The sequence below is a fragment of the Eucyclogobius newberryi genome, unplaced genomic scaffold (genome assembly GCF_026437365.1).
Source record: "Eucyclogobius newberryi isolate DKJ021-1_F unplaced genomic scaffold, fEucNew1.0.hap1 SCAF_16, whole genome shotgun sequence".
NCBI classification, from domain to species: domain Eukaryota; kingdom Metazoa; phylum Chordata; class Actinopteri; order Gobiiformes; family Gobiidae; genus Eucyclogobius; species Eucyclogobius newberryi.
In genome coordinates, this window is record NW_027315790.1 from 14,554,280 (window position 1) to 14,576,870 (window position 22,591).

The following is a 22,591-nucleotide window of genomic DNA, read 5'->3' on the forward strand; positions in this document are numbered from 1 at the left end:
TAAGAGAGGGCAGCAGAAGCATGGACACTCAAGTCTGAATGGCTGTATCACTTAGGTTGCACTTAGCTCAAAGCACTCTTTTGGCTTTCTTCAACAAAGCTTTGAATAGATACTAAAACACATCTTTGAGCCATTGAATAGTCCAAGAAGATACTGTATTCAAGTGATGTGTGGAGATAATAGTACAACCGTGAAGACAAGAAAGCTTAGACAAGACGTTATTGTTGGGGTCAAGCGATCAGTGATAATCAACTGGAACTAGAGATCCTAAGGTTGGGTGGAAAATCTAAATGCCCTATCACTCTATTACTAACCTTTGTGGAGGGAGTTGGGAGAGACATTCGATAAAAGTAGGGAGACCAAATGCAAAACATCAAATGGATTAACCTCTCAGCTTTAACTGCTGAGCAACACAGTAGAGCACAGAGAGAGTCCAAATTTGGCACTGTTTTGTTACTGTACTAAAAAATGCTTGGTTTATTTGTTTGTTCACTGTTTTGTATTGTTTGTGACAAAACCTAAAAATGCTTAAAATGTAATTTTATTGTTGGGACTATATGATGTGTAAAAATGGCCAACTTTGCACACGTTTGGAACATTTTAATCTAAAAATGTACAGAGCCAGGTTTACATTTCTTGGTTCATTTTGTGACATAATAGATACAAAGATGTACAGGGGGATTTTAGATGTTTTATTTGGTATTTGAATAATCAAGAACTTGAACTTAAAACTTTAATAAATCAGGCTTGAAATTAGATATCAACAAATCCTTCTGTATGATCTGACGTCTTGTTAAGTTTATGATTGTTCCGTTTGGTTTCAGTGGGTGCGACTTAAACGGCTGATCTTTATGTCACTATGGGAAACAATGTATTTTGAGAAAACAGCATTTAGTTACAATGTCCATAAAGTGGATTACAGTAAATTATATAATAAATACAGAATCCGGGGGATATTGGACATTGTCAGGGGCATATTAGACATTGTTGTTGTTTGTGAAACTGAAAATTAGTTGAGAGAGAAAGCTGACCCAAAAAAAAAAATCAATGATAATGATAATAATAATAATAATAATAATAATAATGATAATGATAATGATAATGATAATGATAATGATAATGATAATGATAATGATAATGATAATGATAATGATAATAATAATCTCCCCTTTATGTTTAAGACAAAGCTAGAATATTTCCACAGAGACAAACTGGTGGCAGACCTTCCAAAAGAAACGTTATCGTGCACCTTTAACTATAAGTCTCTGTAATGTATGACAAATGGGCAAAATACATGTACGTGATGATATGATTAGCCTAAAGTATCGGTCGGGGTAATAGACGCACAGAGATCCTGAGGAAGAGAAGAAAAGAGAGAGGGAGGAGAGGAAACATGAAAGAAGTGCAGAAAGTGAGACAGAGACGGGCCATTATAAATCATATCCACTCTTGGCGCCGACCACGTAACCTAGCAACCAGATAGACCCTCCTCCTTTTTTCCACATCCTCCCGGTCTCTCTCTAACAGCCTGCTAACTCTGATTACCCATAGTGCACTGGGCAACGTCTGAGAAACACCAAATGCTGCTGACTAATCTGAAGAATACTGAATAACAGCAAGTTTGGGCAAATATAGTTCAAAGGGAATGAGCATCTTATCCTTATCCTTTTGTCATTTCAAACTATTTATTGCCAGTTTAAATCTTTTAGGCCTGGCTTAGAGTGATTCATAAATAACTAGAAACTGTCCTTTTTCAGCTTTACCATCGTCATGCTCAGTCCAGTTGGAGAATGAATGCATGAAAGGTGCATCTGGAGAATAAAAATAGAAGATGACTTGTATTTTTGGTTCAGGAGGGAGGAGTGACATAGCCTTTATATATATAATAATTATTGTTTTGATAATTTTCTTTTATATTTTTGTATATGGGCCAAATAGAAAAAAGGTTAAATTGCAAGTCAATGATAGTTATGTTGATAGACGTCACCATGAGAAAAAACAAAAAAACACAAATATGGGGAGGGACTATCAAATCTATCAAAGCCAGCTCAAGTTACCGGCAATAACCTATGGGGAGCCTATAACTACCTTCAACCAAATAACATTTTAACTACTTTGATTTCTTGTCCGCTATACGCTGCAAGTCCATTGAAATATGCTGCCATACAAGGGGCCATACAGCACTAACACCACTGGGAGGAGAAGAGACGACCATTTTGTGATATCAATTTTGGGGGGGGAAAGTGTGTCCATGGTAAACCTGGTAAACCTGGCCTGTGCTATGTGTTTGAACTGCAGCTCATGTTTGTCAAGACTGTCACACAGTTGACATCCAATAAATTAGTGGCTCTAGTAACTTGAAAAACATGAAGATCTGGCTTGTAACCTGCCCTGCTTGTCTCCATGGAGATAGATGAATTTAATACCATACTGTGTATCATTCCAGGCCAAGCAGATGGAGTAAGTGGTGGACCTTCCCTCCCTACAATGAAAAAAGACTCATCTGAGCCTATTTAAAATGAACACAATCGAGTTCGAATCCTGATCTCGACAATTTACTGCATGTCCTTCCCCAATCTTATCCCCAATTCACACTGCATTGTCCTGTCAAATAAAGCATAAGGGCCAAAGAGAACTTCAGTCAGTTCATCCAGTATGTTTAGGCCTGTTTTAATAATGGCCTTTCATCTGTATCCATTCTACTCGGGGTGGCTCTGTTGAATTGTCACTGACAATACATTCCATAAAACCCATGTGCATAAACTATAAAGTATGCTCACGCGTCATACAATACAGCCAACTCTGAGAACATAAACAAACAAAGTTAGTTTCAGGATACCCAAATGCAAATGCTAAATTGCACTTCCGTGTAGTCTTCTTAAATGGAAGAAATTGACCACTAAAAGTATCTATGTTTGTAAAAATAATAATAATAATAATAATAATAAAATAAAATAAAACGAAAGAAAAAACAAACAAACAAACATTCCTATTACAAGTGTTTTGTAAAAAAAAAAAAGGAGAAAAAGAAAAAACGCGTTTGGGATATTTATAACAAAACCGACAGGTTCACGTGCACCCTGTAAATGACAAAAACTCCATGTTTACAAATGACTATAGTGAGTATTTCGCACTACACCTGAACGCCTCGGCCCCGTGCTCGGCCCCGTGCTCGGCCCGTCCTCCTCCTCCCCACACTCCTGCACACCGGACTGTCCCATGGAGCTGTCACACTCATCATGAGGAGGATGGCAGAGGAGGTCATTCCTCCCCGAGAACAGCCCTGGTGAGTTTGTCTCACTCACTCTCCGAGTCACTGGTAAATGTTGAATTTAGAGCTTTGGGTTTTCAAAGAGGGACTATGACCTCTTCAGGAGCTCAACTAGACTATGTGAATCAGTAACTCAGCTTACGCTTTCAATTAACATGTGTTCAGTTGGAATTGTCAAGTCTATTTTAATGAGAAAAATATATATGTATTTATATTAATATGCTCATGTAAACTATAGACTATTTAAAATTCAATTAAATATATGTTTGTACTGCCCCAAAGTCACAACAGAATCGATGGGCCTCCCCGAATTGATGATTTAACAAACAGAAAGTTCAATGAAACTGTAATTAACTAAATTAAAATGAATGAAGCTGCTCTGGGCAGTTGTTCAATTTTATAGTTATAGTATTTATAGTAGTTATACTTGCCACCTGAACAAAGTGTCCCTAAATTCGCCCAGTTTTACCACAGTTTTTCTTTATTGTCTTTTGTTGTGTGTATATATGGGCGAGTATATTGATTAGATTCCATGCTTACAGATTACAGAGGTGCTGTGCTCAAAGTTCACTGTACCTTTTGTCTATGTACACATATACAGAGCAGGAGAAGTACATAATGTTCTGGTACATAATGCTTACATTATACTTTACAGCTCGTGGATCTCAAGATGGCTTCCGGCATGGCGCCCCACCTCCCCAACACAGCTGAAAGATGCAGAAGAGAAAATGCTCAAAAGTATGCTTATTATTGATTTTATTATTTCACCAACATTTTCAAAGCTGTGACAGTAGTGTAGGGTATAAACATTCATTTCAAAACCGTATGGCTGCTGGGTTTATCGTCATTGTAGCTCTGAACACTTCACCCTCGTATTTGTTTTTAATAATTGGTTTCCTAACTGCACATAATTACACATTTAAATGTTCCATGGTAAATATGCTAATGTTAATGACAGTTGGACCCACTTTCAGCCAGTGTTGCTGTGTGAACGCAAACAAAGGGGACTGGGTTGTTCCTCTGACTAAATATGACCCTATAATATGATTATAGGGACTTAGTTCTTGGTACTGTTGTGTGTGAAAACGCCTCATGAGAATAGATGCTGTGCCGACCCCTGAAGGAAAAACAAATCAAAACTGGGGATATGTTATTAATTGTGTATATACCATAAATGGGTAGCAAAATATTCATGATCATTTTGTGATATAATCTGGAACCTTACATTTTCCCTGTTATGCCAATACAGTTGTTAAGAAGCCATTTTCCAGGCAGTATGTCCGAATATCTGATGGGAATTTTCTGTGGACCCTGGCCTTTTCCACCCAGCCCTGCTCCTCATCTCCTCCCTCCCATCAAAGGCCTCCTCTGGTTCTGCTGCATGGTTTTGGAGGTGGCGTGGCACTTTGGTCACAGAATCTGGACACTCTCTCCGGCTGGGGGCCAGTGTACGCCTTAGATTTACTTGGTTTTGGACGGAGCAGTCGGCCAGAGTTCTGCACCGACCCAACCCTGGCAGAGGGTCAGTTTGTGGATGCTCTGGAGGAGTGGAGAGAGAGAGTGGGGATAGAGGAGATGCTTCTTCTGGGACATAACCTCGGGGGATACCTGGCTGCTGCTTACACTCTCAAATATCCACAAAGGTGAGTTAGTTTTACGGTTTCTGTGTATTATTTTTGATGGACGGCTTGTCTTCGGTCATGTAACCGAGTGATTTAAGCACCAGGAATATATGATTTGATTGAGTAATGATTTATGATTTGCCACTTTTCATTCAACAAACAGCATGAACACTACAATAGCAAAAGAACATTTCACTTACACATTTATTTTAAAGCATTGAAATATTGCACAAAGAATGTGCCTTGTTGCCAATCCACAGGAGTGGAAAGTAACTGATTACAAATAGCAATGTTACTATAATTGAATAGGTTTTTTTGAGTAAAAAACATTACGAGATGCACTGCGTGGGTAGGCTGGGTGGGCTGTTTTAGAAAAGTTAAAAAGCTTTTATTCTGTACAAGGCCCAGGGTCTGATGAAGGCCGCGCTGATGCGAAAGTTTTAATATTTAATTAGTCAAAATGGAATAAAGTATTTTGAACTTTTCTATAACAGATGGAGTGACTTGGTTTTTTATGTCTGATTTGATGACCTATTTTGTAGAGGTAATTTGACAGTTTTGGGTTTATTTTCACCTGTATTTGTTAGTAAGTGTGATTCTGGCCATGCAATTGTAATTTGTTATGTAAAATAATAAAAGTACAACAGTAGCCCCAAAGCACAGCTGCATCACCACTGTCTCTGCTCCTTCTGTCCCTACAAACAAATAAAACATTACCCAATTGGCTAAACTATAATAATAAACTATAATAATAAACTATAATAATGCGATAATAATGAATAAACTACCTAATTAAGCATTAAACCATTTAATTGATAAACGTTGTATAAAAGAGTGATCTAAAATGCCACTAAACTAGTACATTTAATTGAGTACTCACTTTCCTCCTCTGCCAATCTTAAATGTAACCAAAATTCTACTTGCAGAATATGTGGCCACTGCTCTTATGACTGAATTAAGTATTCCCTGATAATACTGTCAATTTCAATTATTATTTTTTGCATTGATAGAATTTTTCAAAGGAAAAAAAAAAATATTTTTTGCTTCAGCAACATGATATTGCAGTATTTACATGGCTTTGTGACCACTGTGAACAAACATTTGATTCATAAATGTTTGTGCATGTGCAGAGTTAAGCATCTCTTGTTGGTGGAGCCGTGGGGGTTTCCAGCTCGCCCCGAAAATCCCAACCCGAGCTCCATCCCAGTGTGGATCCGAGCCATGGGGGCCTTCATGAGCCCCTTCAACCCTCTGGCTGCGCTCAGACTGGCAGGCCCCCTAGGTTTGCACACATGTTTTCATGATATAGATTATTTTCTTTCCAGCTGTTCCCTTCAGGAGTTACCACTGCAACTCATCTGGCCCCATTTTGCCCTGTTCTATCCATTCTCTCCATCCATCCACAGTCAATTAGGACTGAAACATTTTGGTAGAGCAACTGTTTGCAACTTAATAGAATTGTGATTTAAATATCCATGTTTCTACTTCTTCTGGCTGTCTTTCTGACAGCTCAGACCTTACCTGACATCAGTATAAACATGGCTTCTCTAACCTCATCTCAAAACATCTAACATGAGTGGTCTCCTAAGTGACCCTCAGCATCCTGCACTCTGTCTGAACCATACATTTGTAGGTACCATAAACATAAATAAAGTGCTGCAGACCAATGCTTTTACTTTTGTTTGTTGTTATGAAACAGGGCCAATGCTGGTCCAGACAGTCAGGTCGGATTTTAAGCAGAAATACTCCTCTGTGTTTGATGATAACACTGTGTCTGACTACATCTACCATCTCAATGCACTAGATCCAAGGTAGAGCACTTCAGAACTCGTACAATAATACATTGTTCATGCTGTGACATTATTCTGTTTGTTTCAGTGGAGAGACAGCGTTTAAGAACATGACTGTTCCGTATGGTTGGGCGCAGAGGCCCATGCTAGAGAGAATTGGACAGGTCCAGGCTGACATTCCCATTTCCTTCATCTATGGATCCCGCTCCAGCATCGACAGTGACTCTGGATACGCAGTAAAGAAAACCAGGCCAGATGTGGAAATAAATGTCAGTTTAGATTATAATAATAATAATAATAATAATAATAACTTTTATTTATATAGCGCTTTTCAGTGACCCAAAGACGCTGAACATAATAAAAAAGGGGGGGGGGGGTATTTACAGACAGGGGGGACAACACGTACAATACACATTAATATACAGATAAAATGAACAAGACAGAAGAAGTAGAGAGAAAAAGATGGGGATGTAACAGGGGGTAGAAGAGTAGGCAATGGGGTAGAGGAGGCTATACAAATTATATACAAATAAGACATTTGAATATGTTTTGATTATTTATATTTTTTTAGGTGATCAGAGGAGCTGGGCATTATGTTTTTGCAGACCAGCCAGATGACTTCAACCAGACTGTTTTTCAGATCCTCACCAAGGCTCAGAGGAAAGGTCAGAATGAGCCCACCAAACTGTGTGGTCCCCTCATTTAGGCAATACTTTGTTGTTATAAAAATTGACTCTTAACATTGTTATGCACTTTATTCTTTAGTAGTTATGTATTTAAATGTAGTCATTCTCAAAGATTTAGACCAAAGGTCACAGACAAGATTGTTGGTGTAAATATAATGTAAATAAATTCACAATACAGAATATCAGTCAAATCTATTTTGTGTTGTTTTGTACGATTCAAACAAAGTAAACAACTTTATTTTCGTGACCCCTCACCTAGTCTTTGGTAGATATTACAAAGAAAGCAGTGAGATAAACAAGACTTTTCCAGGAAAACTGCCTTTAGTAAATGTGTTGTTCTCATAGTCGCCAGCAGAGGGCAGCAGAGTAACAGTCTAGTCAGTGCACATCTCTCCAGGAGCCAGGGCAAAAGGGCCCAACTGGGTGTGGGAAATAAAATCTTAAAACTCCTTAAAAGTAACAATATATTTACACAATCAATCCTAAAGGCAATCAATCAGTTCTAATTTCCATCTCTGACTTTTCCTTCCATTCAGCTACAGTCCGGCCTGATGCTAGACAGTACCACTCGCCCTATTGTGAGTGTGTATTAATTATAATAAACTGTTATAGCAAGAAAAAGGTACAGGCATAAACAGGGATTGAATGGACATAATTTGACACTAGTGGTATGATGGGGACTGCTGACTATTACGGGCTGCCTGCATATTAAGTTGAGTGGCCCACTCTGGAGACCTGCACAGTGATGTTTTAAGAGCCATACTACACTGAATCACAACTGGGCTGACAGAATAAGGTCAAACTGTGGTGGACTCAAAATAGCTCTTCTCAAGCCTGCATCATCAGGAAGTTAAATATATGCAGGAGACTGTGATTGTTTGTTTTGACCCATTTGTCTTTTATTTATTTGTGCGTCTCATCATGTCTTCTGGCCTTCATGTTACATCTAACAGACGTGGTTTCCACATTAGACAGTCAACAAGCACAACTTTTGCTGGTACTAGTGTTTTTATAAAATAAAGAAAAAAAGAAACAAGTGGGAGGTGAACTTAAGTATAATAATACATAATGATTTTTATTATTATTATTATCATCATCATCATCATTTTTATTATTATTATTATCATTATTATTATTATTCATCATTTATTTATTTTTATTTATTTATTTATTTTCTTCCGATTTGCTCCGGGAGACTTCAATTGTGTTGCATAACGGATTCAATTATTTTCTGACTTTTCACACACAACCTTTAAAGGCCCGAACAGATCAAGCACTGCATTCTGGGCTGGCACTTTCTCTCACCGTGTAACAACATCAACCTTTAACAGTGCCCGCTGTTAGTTCATGCCCATCACTTCTGAGACATCAACCCACCCAAACCGTTTCCTGGCAACGGGTGGCTGCTGAGATGTCTTTTGGACCGCTGCTCTCCTCTCAGGAAGTGATGCTGGGGCTTGGACAGGGAAATGATTATGTGTTGCTTGTTCTTCAGACGAGCTGGCGGCTTGTCAAGTCAGCCACCAGAAAATCCAGCAGGAGGAGGAGATGGTACATGCGCGCACAACCTGCTGGGGTGCGAAACGTGTACAGGCCCCTGCCATCCCTGAGACTGGCAGGTTTATTCTCCTGTTTGTCGCTCTCACCCACACAGTCATGTGGTTGATTAAGAAAAGTCTTGGTGAAATGACAGTGGATTTCATGCTGAGATTGGACGTAATTGGAAACACAAAAGCCTCACATTAACAGCCTAGAAAGGTGCGCACACAGAGTTTAAACTGCCATCTGTCATGTCTGAGCTTACAGTTTCTCTTTTAATAAACATGACCACTTTTATGCAGGCGATGATCAGGAGTTGGGGGGGAAATGGTTAGGGATTTTCATGACAGTTTTGATTGGGTAGTTTGGCAAAATAAAGATGAACGTTTTTCAGTGTTTCTTCGTTTGGGTTTCAAATGTTTGGATAAGCATCATTATACTGTGCTTTAGTTATTACATTTCCACTTAACTCATTAAATGAATTGTTGTGTAGGTCATTATTGGCATTTTGTATTGTTTTTTCCTCTTAAAAACAAGCTATGATCAAAAATAAATCAGCATCTTATAAAGTCCTTTCCTTAAGCCATTAAAAAATATATATATTTTAAATTTAATACATAATTTTAGTTATTATTTATTGTTATTTTATTCATTTATTTTGCTTTTTATCGCACTCTAGAATTAAATAATAATGACTTAATTGTGCCAAGATATATTTGAAAGCAAACTCTTAATATATCCCAGTTTTATGGGTGTATTTTAGTTCTGGTGCAAGACAGGACAAACTGCTGGAATGTGTAGATGTCATACTCTGATGTCAGGGGCAAGTCCCAGTTTGTACCATTGATTAATTACATGGTATAAGAAATATCCAAAAGAAAATCAACAAACTGTATTTGAATATAGGTGTGTTTTAATGCTACTCTTGTTTGATTTTCTTTCTGGTGTTTAATATGCACATTACGGAATTTTCTGTTTTATTTATTTGTACAGGTACTACTAATATGTAAATATGTAAAGATTATAGCCATCGTCGCTAATTTCCATTTTCAGTCCCTTGGCAGGTTGATGTCAGAGTATCTACAGGACAAAACAACACTACAATGTTGTTTATTATAATGAATTCAAGTTGTTACAAGCTCAGCACATATTTTCTCAGTCACCAGTTTGTATTTCTCTTCTTGCTTCTGCCTACTACACTGATCAAACACCAGAAATTGTACTTGAACAGTAAAAGTAGTGGTCCAAGAAGGTTATGGGGTATTTGGGGGCAACTAAGGAGTAACTAAGAACTTTGATGTGGAATCTGATTTATAATTTGAAGTAAATGTAATTTGAATGAACTAAATCTGCAATGTTTAGAGGATCATAGACCAGAAAAGGGAGGAGCGATGCAACACAAATGTTAAAATTATTTAATATTATGAACATAAAGGTTCTTTCACTTAACCAAAACCTTTACTCAAGTAAGAGCACTGTTACATCCCCCTCTGTTAAAGCACATCCTTTTCCTCGAGCGTCACACACAATCCTTCTTATTTTTTCAGTAAAAACATTCTGCCAGCGGGGACAGCATTAATGATCTGCGTTGAATAGATTACAACAAACCATCAGGGATTTACCAGTTGTAGGATTTTCTACAGAAATGCACAAGGAAAAAGACTTGGTGATGTGAGCTAACCCTTCACACGACATAACATAATCCAAAAGGGGGCGTTTATTGAATGAATGACATGCCTAGGACTGACATGCAGCCATCTTACGCTAAGGATTTAAATCACATACTGTATATTTCAGGCAACACATTTGGACTCACTCAAATGCCATTACTGCGCATAAAGAATGTGTTTGGTCATAAGCTATTCTCTTTTCTGCATGCAATTCAATTATTTAAAATGTTCACCCTTGAGAACAGGGATATCAGAATTTATACTCCAGTTAAGTGTTAGGAAACTATTTTGAAATGAAACAGGCCATACATAAGATGCTGTCTGCAGTATATTTATCACTGTGAGTAAGCAGTAATGCCCTGGTGGAAGTCTGTGCGCTTCTCGTTTTGTCAGTTTCTCTCCTTTGTGGCCATTTTTCAGGCTTTAATGATGCACAGAAATAGTCTGTAAACTGATTCCTTCTCTTGTGCTTCTCTAACTTTTCTAAAACTCAGCTAAAGTCTCTGATGTCACGTTGCACAACATGGATTAACAACTCTTTATAGTTGTACCAGCACCCTTAACTGTAATTGATTATATTGTAAACTTAAAATGTATTATACAATGTACAGTTAAGGAAAGTTGACAAGAATAATCATGGTCAATCAAACTGAGACTGCAATGTATCTATACGAGTGTCAGAAAATGAAAATGAAATGAAAAAACTGATTTGGCGATGGCGTCTGATGCACGTTTGAGAGGATTGTGATGCGATTACACTGATGCACGTGTCCTGCTGATGCACATCACTCACTCCAGCATGTTCTCCTCCTGACACACATTCACAGTTACAGAGTTACATTTACTTTTGACACATCTCACCAGCTTCGTCTTAAACTCACGGTCTTCCACCATTTTTTCTTAATTGCTTAATTGCAACTTTGTGATTTGAGAAGTGCAACAAAGTAAAATGGTAGGTTTGTGATACATTGTGCAGCCCTACATCCCTGTCTGGGAGGTTGCACGAGTTCATTGCTGACCCAAAGCTTATCGAGTCTGATCTGATTTCCCTCCAGCCGCCTGATATGGAACAGTAGGCCAGATGTGGAGGAGATTACGAGCCCCTGGTGAACAGCCCGAGGCCAGGAAAACAGGAAAACAAACACGGTGGGAGAATTTGTAACGCATGGAGTCAGCTGAACAAGATGCTTGTTGTTTACTCAGGTGTTTGAGACAATGAAATCCTGGTGCAGTGAACAATAATCATAAGCATGTTGTGCTGTATTTACTACTGTCACTAGCTTCATGGGCTGTACAAACTGGCCTTCTATTGACATGTATTCAATGTGGGGAACAAATATGGCTAAAAAAGAAATATGAAAAATATGAGTTACCAGTATAATAAATGTTTCATTACTGTTGTATTGTGCATGACTATGAAACAATACAAAACTACCTCAAAAAGTATTTGGCATTGTAATAATTTAATAGATCTCTATCATATACATACAATACAATATGCTAAGGACAGAACTTATGGCACATCCATTTTTATTTGTACAATTTGCAGTTGCTGGTATTGCTGGGTGGTGGCTACAGTAAAGTGACTGTTTTAACCTGTTACTAGGATAAAAGGAGAATAAGGTTGCTACAGCAAAACACATGCACTGAGTATATATTCCACGAAGAGTGGGTCACAATTCCAGCTACACTGATCAATACATAAAGGAGCTGTGATGGTATGGTAGTTTAAAAGACCTAGTGTGGAATATGCTACAACAGTGGCTGCCATTATTCAGACACATTATGAAATGCACATAATTTCATAGAGGAAAGAATAGTGACATGAATCTAGAAGGTTTCTACTGCAAGACAACTTTACTGCCAATACAAGTACTCTTGATTAAGTCTTGAGGGATATTCACATATGTACAAACCCAAATTGAAACAGAGTTTGTTCCAAGCATACAGTATATGACATAGAAAAATAAAACTGTGATGGGGCACCGTATAAGAGCTGCTGTTCAACAGATCTCATTTCTTTTTGCAATCCTTTTGTCAAAAAACAACACTAAAGTAAAACCCTTGTCGAAAAAATAATTTAAAAATAATGGTATTAAAAATATACTTATATAATTAATATAACACAAATTGTATGTAACATGAGAGTGAGACTCCTCAATATTGTACATAGTGAGCGTGTGAACACACTTGTGCGAGCGCTTTGAGCGCAGTTGTGAGCAAAAAGTGTCATTGTGTTTTCTATTTATCCATTTCACCAAAGGGACCATAAATAAAGTATTTATGCTTTTATATATCTGAGGCACATGGCCTGTCACTAAATGTGCAACACATGCAACGGCGTGCAGCTCCTCCTGCCACAGCCAGTCGTAAACAGTAATAAGGACTGGAATAACAAACCCAATGATGACGTATGGTGACATCCAACTATACAGTTTACATATTTACATGCACACGATACCCTAAATGGACCTATGGCATTCTGTTAGTTTGGCCGCAGAATTGGTATAATTTTAGGCCTGCATGCAGTCGCGCATGTCTGACGATCCAATACGTATTCTTTTTCCTCTTAGAGATATTGCCTCTTAAGACCAAGTCATAGCAGAATATCGAGTGCATGTAATCACGTGCAATGGCTGTGCATGTGCAGGAGGAAAATAGGTAAGGCATGTAACTGTACAGTAGGTCACAGTAAGCTTAGATGACTTGGCAGCAGCTGTGAGGGGTGGGGGTGCACAGCAGACCCTCTTTGGGGCTGCGGTGGATATTAACAGAAAGTGTCTTGTCACTAAGGGGCATCTGAAGTACACGGTTCTTCATGTTCCTGTGGTTTTCTCTGGCCAAGTCCAGCTCTCCCAACCTCAGTGTCCCAGAACATGGGCCATCAAGCAGTGGATCTGCAAAGGTGTCACCCATAGTGGGTTGGTGCTGTGAACGCTGTTGGCAGTTCCCTCTAGGTGAAGGACCCCCTAGGAGCGAAACCTTATCCAGACTGCCAGTGGAGCCACCCATGCACATTCTCCATACAGGTCGGTCCTGAGGGTCACTGCTGACACCCCCGCTGCCCCCTCCTCCACCTGTCAGATTGTGGAACTGGGAGCTGAGGCACAGGCTCATGAGCTTCAGGCTCTCCACCAGGCCACTCGCTGCTTTAGCCTTGCCCTGCCCGGGCCCTGATCCAGGACTGCAGGGACTGCCCTGCCCTGCCCCCCTTCTCTCCCTGTCCTCTGTCCTCGCATCGGTCACACCTGCAACGTCCCGTTTAGTCTGTTTGAGAGCGCCTCCTGAATCATCACTAGTCTCTGAGCCGGGACTCAAAGAAACAACAGTTTTAGATGACAGCATAATTTGTGAGGGAGATGGTATTCTAGAGTTCAAGTTGAGACTAAGACTCGGTTTAGGTGGGTCCAGTCTGAGCAGCTCTTTACAGTCCTCATCTTCTTCCTCCTCTTTGTCCTCTTCGTGAATCTGGTTGAGTACAGGTGCGCTCATTCTGGATGTCAGGCGATTTCCAGAAGAGGAGGTTTTACAGCGAAGCACCACTTGAGTAGGAAGTGAAGCCGGTGGTAGATATTTTCCTTCTCCTCCTTCCTCCTCTTCATCCTCCTCCACACTGAAGAGACTTGGACTGCGCTGTTTACAAGGACCCCCAGCAGCCAGGGGGCCCAGGCGGTGTGGGATGGACTGGGGTTTGCTCAGTGGCCAAGGTCCTCGCGCAAGCTCCTGGTTTGACAGTGGTGTGTGGTTGACATGGTGCTGGCTGACATCAAGTAGAGCGGTTTTGGGTCTAGGGCCTTTGTGGAGGCTCTCTGCACTGCGTGCTGGAGACTGTGGCCCCCCAGGGTGTGAGATAGTTGGCCCTCCTAACCCATCACTGACATCCTGGTGAACATCCACTCTGGTGGGCCATGATTGTCTGTAAGTAGATATGTTATGTTAAAGACTTTAATACCGGTATTTTGTTCTTATGATCATTTTAATGCAAATGTTTCATTAGGTTTAGAAATCATGGAAATGTATTGGTGATACATGCCTCACTTTACATTTTGTATTAGATTAGATTGCTGCTGTAATTGTGTCCTAGCTTTAGCAGTTTGTGATCGAGAGTAATTACCTGAACTGGGCTTTACTGGGGCTGGGTGATCGTGTCTGACTGGAGAGCTCCTTCTGCCTCTCCCTGAGCATCCTCTCTGCCAGCAGGAAATAGGTGGCTGTGATGTGGTTGTACTGATTTGACTCCAAAGCCCTATGAAGTGACACAATTATTCAACCTCTGAAACACAATTGTAACAAAATCAGAGAGCAAAATGCTCAGCCACAGGAACTCAAAAGAAAATGACAGGTGTGAAGATTGGATTTGACATGGCCACGGCAAGCGGATTATAAACAAAAAGGAGACTACAAAAAACATTCAGAAATATGATAATCGTTTTGTTTGTGTTGCATGAGTAAACCATGACAAATGCTGAAGTAAAATCCCATACTCAGTGATGTTGTCTCGGTCTGTGATGCCTCCAAGTACCATTCGCTGAATAATGGAGCCATGTTCTTCTTCTGATACATTGCGATGGGACACCAGGGGGGTGGACATCTTAGTGGCAGGGGAGGGGTCAACACCTTTCAACCAGTCATGGCCTTCAATCTGAGCAAGGGTTGCTCGCTTATTTGGATCCCTCTGCAGCATGAGACCAATGAGGCTGCAGGGTAAAGCAAGAGTATTAGTGTACTAGAAAAATAGCATTTCTCATTTATTTAAAATAGTTTGAATAGGTTTTGGTATAGCACTAATGTTGTTCTGTCTTTGTCATACATTAGTAACAGCTGAAAGATTGTCCAGAACTCAATAGTGAAATCTGCCAATAATGAAATTAGTGTGTATGAGTCAATTCACGAGAGAAAGCGGCACAGCTCATATTGGGCACCCACAGTGTGCTAGCCCGCTCCTCTTTGATGCATGGCTAAACCCTCGCCATGGTAAAAATAGAGGGCCGAGTTTAAAGGTGCATTAGATACACTTAACGCTACAGTGCATCTCAGGAAGCGCAGCCAAAAGGCAGTTTTCTCTCCGCTGCTTCTCTTTTCACAACTCGACACATGAAATATGCAGCATCTGCCCATGACCACGTGGGCCTGTGTATTACTCACTCTTTGCATGCACCAGAGATATGTGCCGGGACGTTGTATTTACAGTCCATGATCATCGTTAACGTCTCACTGTCGTTAGTCTCTTGAAAGGGGGGCTGACCGCAAACCAGCATGAAGAGGATTACCCCCAGACTCCAGATATCTACACAAAGAAATTACAATAAATACATCTGATCATATTGTGATTTTAGCAGAACTAAATCATAGTCCAGTTACATGCTTTTGCTCAATGACCTGAAAGTTAAATGAAGAATGAATTCAATTTGATAAAATATTTCCATAAATGTTGATGACGCTGATTACATATCAAATACACACAATAACATGATCGCTCATGAATACACACAGAAAAGAAGGTTAACATGTACACACAAGTGACATACAAATGCATTTTTATGGTAAAATGCATCAGGTCTGAAATGCTATTTTTAGATATACATTCCTTTGCCCCCGTCATAAACCATAACGCTGGTCAACCTTGTGGTTTACTGACACACATCATGGAGTCTGTTCCCTGATGCAGAGACAGAGGCAGACGCCTGTCATTGAACTGACCTGCTTTCAGTCAGAGGGAGAACAAGCTTTGCATACAATAGAAAGTAATCGGACGCATGCTACCACATAAATCCCAATTTCCTTCAGGGGGCAGTAACTTCATCTCATGTCTGCAATCTGTTTCAGCATAGACCATACTGTATATTGAAGCAACTATACAGGCACTTAAGCTAAAGAGTTAGGTGTATGTTTATAACAAATTATATAATGAATGTGCATGCTTTACTATAACTTTTCAAGTTGTGAGCCTGGCCATGGATTTTAAAATATCAACATCAGACAAATATTGGTATCAGCTGAAAAATATCAGACCATTCCAACTCTGTTTCTGTGTCTACTTCTAGATCTCTCTTGATCCAAAACCAATTCAACCAGAACAGAAAATGAGTAGCCCTACAAAAAATATGAACACTACTAATGTCAGAAATTGTTAAAGGCAAACTTTTTTCAGATTTTTTAAATGTTATGTGCCATTGTGCAGCGGGTATTTCTCCAGTTCTTTGAAAAGAGCAGAATTTCCACCGCTGTATTCCCCATAACCATCTCACCCCTGGCCAATGTCTCCTAGCAACCACAACCTCGCTCCCTCATCACCTGATCATAAGAGCGACAAACCTCCTTCCAAATGACTTTATTTATAAACCAGATGGCTGACACATCAGTGGATAACAGTATTCACCTCAGTGCACATTAGCATGATGGGTGCTTACTATGGTTGCTTAGTGTCAGCTGGGTTGGTAAACACCCCTTTTCTCTGCCATGTAATACAAGTGCTTTCACCAGAAAACAGAGGCCTTTGGAGCTCTGACACAAACAGCACCAACATTTATTTCTATTTTAAGTCATTATAAAGTCATTTCCTCTAACACAGTCCTCATTAGCAGAATGGCAGAAACAATACATGTTTTGGTTACAATCAATATACTGTTTGCATACATTTGTGCATCTAAAACATTATAAAGACCATTATAATCAATTTTGTATTCTTAGTTTGTCAATTGTGAATTTGGCACCATGTCAGGAACCTACTGATAATGGGATCCTTTATGGTAGGCTATAGAAGCATTCAACATCCCTATGACCAGGTCCAAAAGCTAAGTAAGGACAGCACTGTTATCTCTGCAACAAAAAAGTGGGCTACGAGCCATCTGGCTTAACCCCAGCAGACTCAACACCTTGGACTGAGCAGGTAGATCGGGAGAGCTGGAAGCCCTACATCAAGTCTGCTATAAGCCTCCATTCACTTCAAACTGCCATATAGCCACGACATATTACAACTCAGCTGGATCAAAACATCATCATCTCAGTTAAATGAACCGTGTGGAGAGGACCGAAGACACACGAATGGACTGAGCATGCTCCTCTGGCATCTGATTTAGCATCTGGGTCAAGGGCTTGGATTGGCCTCTCTCGGTACAACTAACACGGATAAGAAACTATGAAAGCATACACAAGCCTAATGGTGATAAGCAATACGTAACAAAGATGCCATGTTCACTTATTCAAATGGACAAAGCGCTTTACATTGAGACTAGAGGAAATCAGGCACTGTTTGCGTTATATTCTATTGTGTGAGGAGAAACAAAGTAAGCCATTATAATGATACAATGACTTTGTTCAGCTAGATTTGCAACATAATGCTCCATGAGAAATAGTTGGAACAATATTATGACAACGAAATCTCAGCAGTCCAATGTCAGACAGAACAGTTTGCCTAGTCAGCTGTTTTTTCTGTTTTGAGTCTAAAGATTCTGACCTTGACTGAAGCACTTACATGAATTGAAACTGAAATATTGCTGCAGTTGAAAAGTAATAACGTTTTACTGCAAGAAATGTGTCAATGTATATGTGAGAGACAAAATTAAGATGGTATTGATAATGATTGCTCCCCATTTGCTGGGGGGTACCTAAGTTCCCATGACTCCATCTTTACATGTTTTTCTTATACAGTTTTGAAGAAAAAAAAAGGTTTTATGAGCCCATAGCCCTGTTTTCTCACATTTAAAAATACTTTTGAAGATAAATCCATAACTCCCACCAGGCCCTGACCTTAAGCATAATCTCAAAACCAGGCACTAATCTTAACCCTACAACAAAGCACTAAACAACCTTATAACATAGACCTTTTCAGTACTTTTTTTAGTTCCAGGTCTCATTTGATGCACGTTCACAGAATTCAGAATAGGAACTAGGGACTGGTTCCACACTTTGGAAAGTACCTCCACTCTTGCGGTTATAAAAGTCCCCAGTCAGTTTCTTTTTTTATTTCTAAACATTAGTACCGGTACAATTATAACATTTGTTTTATTAAGAATATGTTTCTGATGCAAAAGAGAAGTACACTGAACAAAAATACACAAAAAATTCTGAATAACTTGAGAGTTTGCTTGAGCCTTATATGCACAGCACTGTTTTATGTGCAGGTTTACAGAGCTCAAAAGAAGTAGGATGAAGGAAAAAAGTGAAGTAACTTTTGAAATAGTGAATATTTAAATGTTCTAAAGTTCAGTTAGGCTCACTTTTAGCCAATGTTACAGCGAGAAAGCTTACTATAAACCTACAAATAAGTGCTGCTGCAAAATGAAAATATAATAAAATATTTCAAAAAAGATGTGGGAACATAGAAATGTTCCAAAAATGTTCTACCAGACGTGGGAACATAAAACTAGTCTTGGATATATCTATTCGAACAATAAAGATTAGACTAAGTACAATGGACTCTGCACCATGATCTATCACAATGATCCACTGAGCAAGATAAAGGACCCACAGCAGATATGACCAGACAATGTTAAATAACCTAGATCTAAAAGTAACTCACCGACAGCAGGGGCATCGTACTCATCCCCCAGTAAGATTTCCGGTGCGGAATAAGCCAGCGATCCACATGAGGTGTTGAGTGTTTTGCCTGGCTGAAATCGATTGCTGAAGCCAAAGTCGGTGAGCTTCACTATGCCTTGTTTTTCGAAGAAGACCACGTTTTCTGGCTTTAGGTCTCGGTGCACTACATGGAGTTGGTGGCAATAAGAGATGGCGTGGACAATTTGGGCAAAGTAACATTTAGCCACCTGTGGGGATACAAGACAGCAATGTTGGAAATGAAATGATCACATGTACTAGCATTTTTAATCCTGGACAGAGCAGTATTGAAAGACATGAAAGAAGTGAACATTGTCCAAGCCGGAAATCTCTATCAAAAAAGCAAACTAAGTATTTTATTTGTAGAGATTTTTCTTTATATTACAAACAAATGGAATTCACTCAGATCTGAGAGTTTTGAAAAAAAGTGTTTATTTTACCAATGAGTTCTCGGATAGGTTCTAATGAAAGTATGTGCAGTCCTCACCTCTTCGTTGAGTCCCCCCTCATGCTTCATGATGCAGTCGTACATGTCTCCTCCATCTCCCAGCTCCAGGATGAGGTAGAGTTTGGTTGCAGTGTCGATGACCTCATAAAGACGAACTACATTGGGATGTTGAACCAGCTTCATGCAGCGGACTTCTTGGAAAAGGTGTCCCCGGGCCACAGGGTCAAGCTTGGTCTTGTCTATTACTTTTACTGCAACCTGAAAGAGTCCCAAAGTCAAATTAACTCCAACCTAGGAAAGAATTACAGGTAGATAATAAGTTATGCAGACAATAATAGTGTACCCTTTCTCCTGTAAACACATGTCGGGCCAATTTGACCACAGCAAAATGGCCACGTCCCAGCGTCTTGTCCAAGTCATAGAGGCCTGCTATTTTTCCATCGTGATGGCGTTTGAGTCCCGCCATGGCTCTGGCGGTGGACATAGCTGCTGTGTTGCCGCTGGGTAAACGGTCAATGGCCCATCTCTAGTACGTCTGAGGTTTTGGAGGTGTTGGTCTCTTCAGTTACATGTCATAGTAATCCTGTGGGTGAAAAGGAAAACAAAGTTTAATTTTTCTATATACTTACATTAGAAAGTAAAGTCAGAACCCACAGTTGAAACAGTCCATTACTAGTTTCAATAAACTGTAATGAAAAGGGTAGTGGATGCTTTGGTTAAAGGAAAGGAAACTGTACTTTCTGGGTTATTCAACTTATGCAATATTCTGAACCAGATATATTTTTACTTGAAACCGGATGACACATTGTCAAGTAAATATACTACGAACTGCCATTAGATAACAATTTCACAGTACAAAATGTCCAAGGTTAAACTGCTTAATAATAAACACCACTGTTCTGACATGTGAGAACGGGGCATCATTCAGAACAAACTTCTTCTTAGTCTGATTATGAAGCTGCATGCCAAAGTGTGGAAAAATACGTTTTTCACATTCCAAAGAGGTAACTCACTCTGGACAAGGTGTGCCCCATTCACCTGGAAACAACAGACAAACCAAATAGCGTGTTGCCCAGGGAACACGTGTACCAGTGTAACAGGCAGAGAAGTAAAGTATGTGGCTAAAGACAGAAAAAAACTGTAGCATTATACCGGTATATTTATATATTTTTTTTAACTAAAAAAGCACATCCAATATTCACACAGCATGTCAAGGCACGTTAAGGTAAAGCTGGGAAATGAGAAAACAACTTTTTAATCATAATTTTTTTGTAGAAATGATTTCCTAAACAAAAAAAATACAGACTTTTGACAATTATAAAAGACTGAATGTCTTGATTCAAAGTAGATTAAATGCCCAGCCCTAGTACAGGGTGTTCAGGTAAACCAGGGTCTCAACATAATCTCATCAATCAATGACTGGGATGGCTCTAAATGTGGTGCTCTTAGTACTTTAAGTATGTGTCTAATCACATTAACTGTTCACTCCTTGGCAAAGCATTGAAAAATACAAACTAGGCTACACATTTCTTACTTTCAGTTACAGATTTACATATGTGTGCACAATTTGAATGGCACATACAGGATACAAATTAAAAAATAGACAATTTGTTGATTATATCAGAATAGTTTCAAACATAATTTATATTAATTCATGGTGATACAAGATATGAAGTGATGATGGAAGAGCATGACTTTACTACAAGCCACGTTACTGACAAGTTCAAGGTTTATTCCTACCAATCCAGCTTGCATTCAAGAGTGGTTGTGTAACTGTTCGAGGTGCTGCTGGTATTGATTTACAAGGTAATAGTACAAGTTGTGTACTGCTACTCTTTGACGTAAAAGTGACAGTGGATCATTGTTACATCATTAGCCCCAAGAACTCATGCAGTGTTTTATTACATCAGAACGTGCCAAAGGAATATTAGAGTGTCTTTAAGTTGTCTTCTTAAATCAAGTCTAACCCTTTTTTTTAACTGTAGTAGTTTATTATGGGGCACAGACTAAATATAGCATGTAATTGTATTTGCTCATTTACTCATTTGTGGCAGCCCAAATGAAGAAAATGCAAAATACAGTTAATATGTTTTGTATGTTAAACAACACCACTACAGCCACTATCAGTGTCAAGGTCTCATGTCTGTGTGTGGCAAAACAAAATTGTGTGAATTAATTGACAGAATTGTAATATGATGAACCAATGAATGGCAAAAGAAAACTCCTGGTCTATAGTGCAGGATTTGGCATTAGCCGAATCAATATTTTGTAATAAAGCAGAACGTGTATGGCCTGCACTTTCCACTGCAAAGGTGCTGTTGGCCCAGTGGGGACTGGGCTGCTGCTTCTCCAGTACAACAACATGACAGCGCCACAACACAGTACACACAGTAGTACACACAGTAGTACACACAGTAGTACACACAGTAGTACACACAGTAGTACACACAGTAGTACACACAGTACACACACGAGATCAGATACGATCAATAAGGACACAGACAACGTGCTCAGATGTGCCACAAACAATTCAAACCCACAGACCCAGTAACTTCACATAATACTGCAGGGCCCACCACCGCCAGTCCGAATGCACCATCCCGCACCAACCCCAGCTACTCACCGAGAGTCAGGTCCGGGAGGTCTCCACGAGCCACAGATCCACTGATTGTAATCCCCCCGTTCTCTTTTCCTTTGACAGAGGTCCAGAATAAAGCAGGCGCACTAGATCGCTGGACCCGTGTGAATGTGACACAGTAAACCTGTCCCTCCCCCTCTTTCTGCCTCGCTCCCACGCGTCGAGTGCACGTGAAGCGCCCAGACACCAGCAGCAACACGGAAAAGCCGTTTCAATGTAAAAGCAGATACAAGCGAAGCCTATGATACAATGGATCAACCTCCATCGGCACGTCTGCAAATGTGTTATAAACCAGGGGGGGAATCTGAATAGAGGAAATAAAAAAAGTCTGAATGAAAATATTTGATGTAGAGTTGTTTACAGCGTCT

General features: G+C 39.6%; 2 protein-coding genes across 6 annotated transcripts; one reads left to right on the forward strand and one right to left on the reverse strand.

Annotated features, from left to right (window-relative positions):
• Positions 1 to 3,198: 3,198 nt before the first annotated feature.
• Positions 3,199 to 10,534, forward strand: abhd5b (abhydrolase domain containing 5, lysophosphatidic acid acyltransferase b). 5 transcript variants are annotated; one of them, XM_072447680.1, is made up of 9 exons: positions 3,199 to 3,286; positions 3,927 to 4,009; positions 4,521 to 4,914; positions 6,024 to 6,175; positions 6,593 to 6,704; positions 6,772 to 6,952; positions 7,255 to 7,348; positions 7,725 to 7,792; positions 10,456 to 10,534. In XM_072447680.1, exons 1-8 carry the CDS (start codon positions 3,240 to 3,242, stop codon positions 7,745 to 7,747), a joined length of 1,086 nt encoding a protein of 361 aa, XP_072303781.1. In that variant the 5' UTR covers positions 3,199 to 3,239; the 3' UTR covers positions 7,748 to 7,792; positions 10,456 to 10,534. The 5 variants fall into 5 exon arrangements, with proteins under 5 accessions (XP_072303781.1, XP_072303779.1, XP_072303778.1 ...); XM_072447678.1 differs by having other exon boundaries at positions 7,722 to 7,792; positions 10,456 to 10,514; XM_072447677.1 differs by lacking the exon at positions 10,456 to 10,534 and adding an exon at positions 8,865 to 9,403 and having other exon boundaries at positions 7,722 to 7,792.
• A 1,488-nt stretch (positions 10,535 to 12,022) lies between these two features.
• Positions 12,023 to 22,375, reverse strand: LOC140361814 (SNF-related serine/threonine-protein kinase-like). The gene is made up of 8 exons (XM_072447674.1): positions 22,209 to 22,375; positions 19,929 to 20,168; positions 19,625 to 19,843; positions 19,100 to 19,346; positions 15,724 to 15,865; positions 15,063 to 15,275; positions 14,693 to 14,824; positions 12,023 to 14,494 (listed from the first exon to the last, which is right to left on the reverse strand). Exons 2-8 carry the CDS (start codon positions 20,067 to 20,069, stop codon positions 13,276 to 13,278), a joined length of 2,313 nt encoding a protein of 770 aa, XP_072303775.1. The 5' UTR covers positions 20,070 to 20,168; positions 22,209 to 22,375; the 3' UTR covers positions 12,023 to 13,275.
• Between the last annotated feature and the right edge of the window lie 216 nt (positions 22,376 to 22,591).

Excerpts from the sequence above, each read along its gene's own strand:
- abhd5b (XM_072447676.1), top strand. The coding sequence starts at position 3,240 with ATGAGGAGGATGGCAGAGGAGGTCATTCCTCCCCGAGAACAGCCCTG. Across the intron at positions 4,915-6,023 it reads ACTCTCAAATATCCACAAAG|AGTTAAGCATCTCTTGTTGG; the intron begins GTGAGTTAGTTT and ends GTGCATGTGCAG. Across the intron at positions 6,705-6,771 it reads CTCAATGCACTAGATCCAAG|TGGAGAGACAGCGTTTAAGA; the intron begins GTAGAGCACTTC and ends TGTTTGTTTCAG.
- LOC140361814 (XM_072447674.1), bottom strand. The coding sequence starts at position 20,069 with ATGTCCACCGCCAGAGCCATGGCGGGACTCAAACGCCATCACGATGGA. Across the intron at positions 19,844-19,928 it reads ATGTGTTTACAGGAGAAAGG|GTTGCAGTAAAAGTAATAGA; the intron begins GTACACTATTAT and ends GGACTCTTTCAG. Across the intron at positions 19,347-19,624 it reads AGGGGGGACTCAACGAAGAG|GTGGCTAAATGTTACTTTGC; the intron begins GTGAGGACTGCA and ends GTATCCCCACAG.